General features: G+C 36.2%; 1 protein-coding gene across 1 annotated transcript; it reads right to left on the bottom strand.

The window, feature by feature from the left end:
- Positions 1-472: 472 nt before the first annotated feature.
- Positions 473-2,113, bottom strand: LOC103330945 (polygalacturonase-like). The gene is made up of 4 exons (XM_008233544.3): positions 1,649-2,113; positions 1,230-1,519; positions 909-1,137; positions 473-803 (listed from the first exon to the last, which is right to left on the bottom strand). Exons 1-4 carry the CDS (start codon positions 2,111-2,113, stop codon positions 585-587), a joined length of 1,203 nt encoding a protein of 400 aa, XP_008231766.2. The 3' UTR covers positions 473-584.
- Positions 2,114-3,911: the final 1,798 nt, after the last annotated feature.

Here is a 3,911-nt window from a genome sequence, read left to right as displayed (position 1 = left end):
CTTTGATTTCAAATTATTTTCTCATGTGTGTGTGTGTGTGTGTGTTACTTTGTGCCTTTTGATTCTGTCAGGTTCTATTTGCAGATATTATTAGTTGGGCATGTGGGCATAAGGAGATCATGCTGGATCCTCAAGGAATTGTCTTAGCAAATATTGGTTACTGTTTAAGGCTTACATAAATGAGTATGCTGTTGGTGCATGTTTTTTCATCTAGGCCAAAGTTTAGTAGTGGTGTGTCGTGGTGATTATCTTTTCTCGGTGTTTTTTCATTGTTATGATGGTATATCTATGGCACTAATAGTGACAAAAGAGGATGGTTTGATTTGTGCTGCTGGAGCTTTTCAAGCTTGAGTTCAGGGATTGATAAGAAGTAAACCAAAGATAGATGGAAAACAACAATTTGCGTTTTTTGAAATCTTATTAAAAAAGCCTTTTGTTTTAATTTCTAACCCTCAGAATGATATTTATGTACATAACATTCCTGCGTTTATAATAGAAATACAACAAAAAGAATATTAATGCACCTATACTCGCTAGCATTATGTGTATAGAGCATATATGTACATGTATTTCATGCCTCAGCATTACAAACAACTATTTGCTTGAGCAGTGCCAACAATCTTTCCATTTGCATTGGCACAATGTGACTGAACCTCTTGATTCCTGAAGGTCAAACTCACGTTTTCGAGTCTTATCCCACTGCACGGGTTTGTTGCGCTACAATCAAATTTTATTGCAACTGCTGAAGCTGATGTTCCTTGAATGTTCCGGTACACGACATCACTGATTTTCACACCTGACACCTATAATATTGAAACAAGATGAAATGTGCATGAGACATTTCGTCAAGACATATCCTTATGATAAGTACATGCTCAATTACTACATTGCGATTATAAATTTATTACCTGAGCGGGACAGTTGATGTTGTGTGGGCAGTAGTTTTGGTCTATTACAATAGGATTTTGGACTTTAAACATTAGGACATCAAGGAATTGAACACCTTCAACAAACCCGGTGCTCGGCCTCGCCCAAGACTTAATCCTCAAACCATTTTGAGTACCCTTGAAAATTGCATTTTTCACTGTCACATTTTGGACCCCTTCCTCTTCCAAGTCTTTGGCCAAACTCCCTATACTGCGCTCACCACACCCATGTATGCATAAGCCAACTATAATATAACTTCATATAGGAGCACTGCATGCAATGCAAGAGCTATAAAATCTTACCTAATGCCATGGCCAGGACCACAAGTTATTTGCTCGATCCACAAGTCCTTTGTTCCGGGGCCAATCGAGACACAATCGTCTCCAGTTTTGATGGATGTGTTGAAAATTGCAACATTTCTTGACAATTGGACATGGATGCCTTCAGTGTTTGGGCTATTGCCTGCTGCATTGACTTTGACCCCTTGGATGAGAACATCTTGGCAGCCGTTTATCACAATGTGGAACATCTGGCTGTTCAATGACATTAGTCCATTGATGTTAATGTTTTTGGAGTTTGTAAAACTCAAACTCTGCGTATCAGTGGGAACAAAAATATCAGAATTTAGGAACAATAGAACATGAAGAGACTGGTAGGGTAAGTTAGACAACAAATTTAAACAAGATTTCACTTGATTGACAAGAAAGCGTAAATTACTAACCGTGGCTCCTCCTTTGGGGCAATCGGTGCTTCCAGCTAACTTGCATGCCCATAAGGCGGTACCTTTAGCATCAAGGGCACCTCCGATTATGGAGACACCAGTAACTCCTTCAAAGCTTAGCCAGTTGCTAGCTTGGCCAAGGATTTGGTAATCTGACGAAGCTATCAATGTTCCATCAATCCGAAAAGTAACATCTGTGCTTTTACAGTTATCGCCTTTAAAAACCATAGCATTGCGAAGCAAATACCTCCCTTTGGGTACATATAGAGTGGTTGAATCGGAGGAGGCACATGCTGCAGTCCATGCATCTAGAAAAGCTTGGGTAGAATCTATTACACCGTTAGGTTTAGCTCCAAAGCTTAGGACATTGTAAATTAATGTACTCTCAGCAACACATGATTGGTGTAAGATACGTAGGATCATGAGTAGTGCTACGCTGCTAAAACAACTTGTAACCTCAGCCATTTTCTCCTTTTCTTTTCCGTTTGAGAGAGAGAGAGAGAGAGAAGTAAAACGATGATGTCGATGGTAACAAATGAAGTTGAATGTTGTTGGAATGAGAAGAAGCTGTAGGAATTAAGAGGTTGTTGATGGAGAAAACTTCAACATTGTAGGGTATTTATAGTCTTGATGATTCATGCATGCAGTAAATAACTAGGTTGATATAAATATAAGGGATGTTTGTATATGATATTATTATATACATTGTGTAGATTTAAAGAAAATATTTCTATAGTATATATGGATGCATATACATGGAAGGCATATGTATTAAGAAAGCTGCGCCGGAAATGATCCCACTAATTTGGTAGCTACTCTTTTGTGTTTTCCTGTATATATAAGAAATATGGGTGAATAATATATATACATGGATTTAATTAATAATTTATTTTGGCCGTTGACTTGTTAATGAAATAATTCATCCCGAAAGGGATGCACTTCCTCTACTTAACCCTTCATGGCTACTCATTCCTCAGTGGAGTAAAGGGCAAGATAATTGGTAATTTCAGCATTGTAGTAGATAGCCAACGAGCATTTTGAAATCACTACTGGGGTGTCCTAATGATGGCCTATTGTAAAGTCCCACATTTGAAAAAGATGCAATAATATGAATGATTATAAGGGCTTATATAACATCTTTTAATTGCTGAGCCTACCTAACGTATACCAATCAATACCCAAAGTGAAAACATGTTATCCATTATTCATAACCAAGAAATCAAAATTTTTATGGTTCGATCAATTTAATAAATCAAACTGTATAATGCGTAAAGGAAAATCATGAGAGTTTTCAACTATCCTCTAATATCACATGTAAGTATAATATTAAGTTGACCCATTAAAATCAATCATAACAAAGATCACGAACTTCATGATTTTCGCAAGGACTTAATGCCAAAATTAAACACACAACATGTGTACTTGATCCATGATGATATAGACAGAAAGGGGATCATGATAATTCTCTATATAGCCTATTGTTAGCGTACAATAGAAAAATCAAATACATGTTTTCATTAGTGTACACATTAAATAAGTTTGTGCACTATTATTATACACAGAGATGACCCGTTTCGTAGTTAAGCACTCCTAGTTAAGCCCATGATCAACTTCTACTCATCAAAGTAATAAAATAGAAAATTACTTTTTATTTGACAAATAGCATTGATTACAAATATTATTTATTAAACTTAAAAAATTCATTTTTCACATGAAAATTGATAGATTTCCATCAAGTGGTTGTAGAGCTGATCATATTTAAAAATGATTCTTTCTTAAGCATGATTGGCTCACGATGAAACAACCAATTTGTTGGGCCCAATTCTCACAAAAAAATTCAATAATGGTTCCCCAAAAAATACATTAACCCAACGAATGTGAGAAAACACGTGTAATGCCTTCCAAAGATTGTCTGAAGTTGTTTGGGCCAAAATTGACACACCCAAATTTCAAATAAAATTAGCCTTAATAAAGCCGCAAAAATCAAAGAAAGATGGAAGCCCAAAACTGTAAGAGACAAACCAAGGCTCATCAGAGCAAACAGGTGATTTAGCCTCACAGCCCAATATAATAGGAAGAGGGAGCCCAGAATAGGAACAATCCCACGTGACATCTCTGATAAAGAAAAGTCAAGAATGACAATCATAGAAGAAGTGATTGAAGGGTTCATGACATCAAATTGATTCAAGAATGAAGATCAAATCCCTCTTACATATATATATATATATATTCGAGATTTTTCTTCTGTCTTTTCAGAGAAGGT

This window comes from Prunus mume, linkage group LG5, assembly GCF_029339155.1.
Source record: "Prunus mume cultivar Tortuosa linkage group LG5, ASM2933915v1, whole genome shotgun sequence".
Classification (NCBI taxonomy): domain Eukaryota; kingdom Viridiplantae; phylum Streptophyta; class Magnoliopsida; order Rosales; family Rosaceae; genus Prunus; species Prunus mume.
Note: the sequence above shows the minus strand (reverse complement) of the source record. Positions and strands in the feature narration are given on the sequence as shown.

What these genes read in the sequence shown, in the direction of transcription:
- LOC103330945 (XM_008233544.3), bottom strand. Translation starts at nt 2,113, where the DNA reads ATGGCTGAGGTTACAAGTTGTTTTAGCAGCGTAGCACTACTCATGATC. An exon ending in GCCCCAAAGGAGGAGCCACG is followed by an intron (nt 1,520 to 1,648) that starts GTTAGTAATTTA and finishes ACTGATACGCAG; the next exon opens with AGTTTGAGTTTTACAAACTC. An exon ending in ACATCAACTGTCCCGCTCAG is followed by an intron (nt 804 to 908) that starts GTAATAAATTTA and finishes TCAATATTATAG; the next exon opens with GTGTCAGGTGTGAAAATCAG.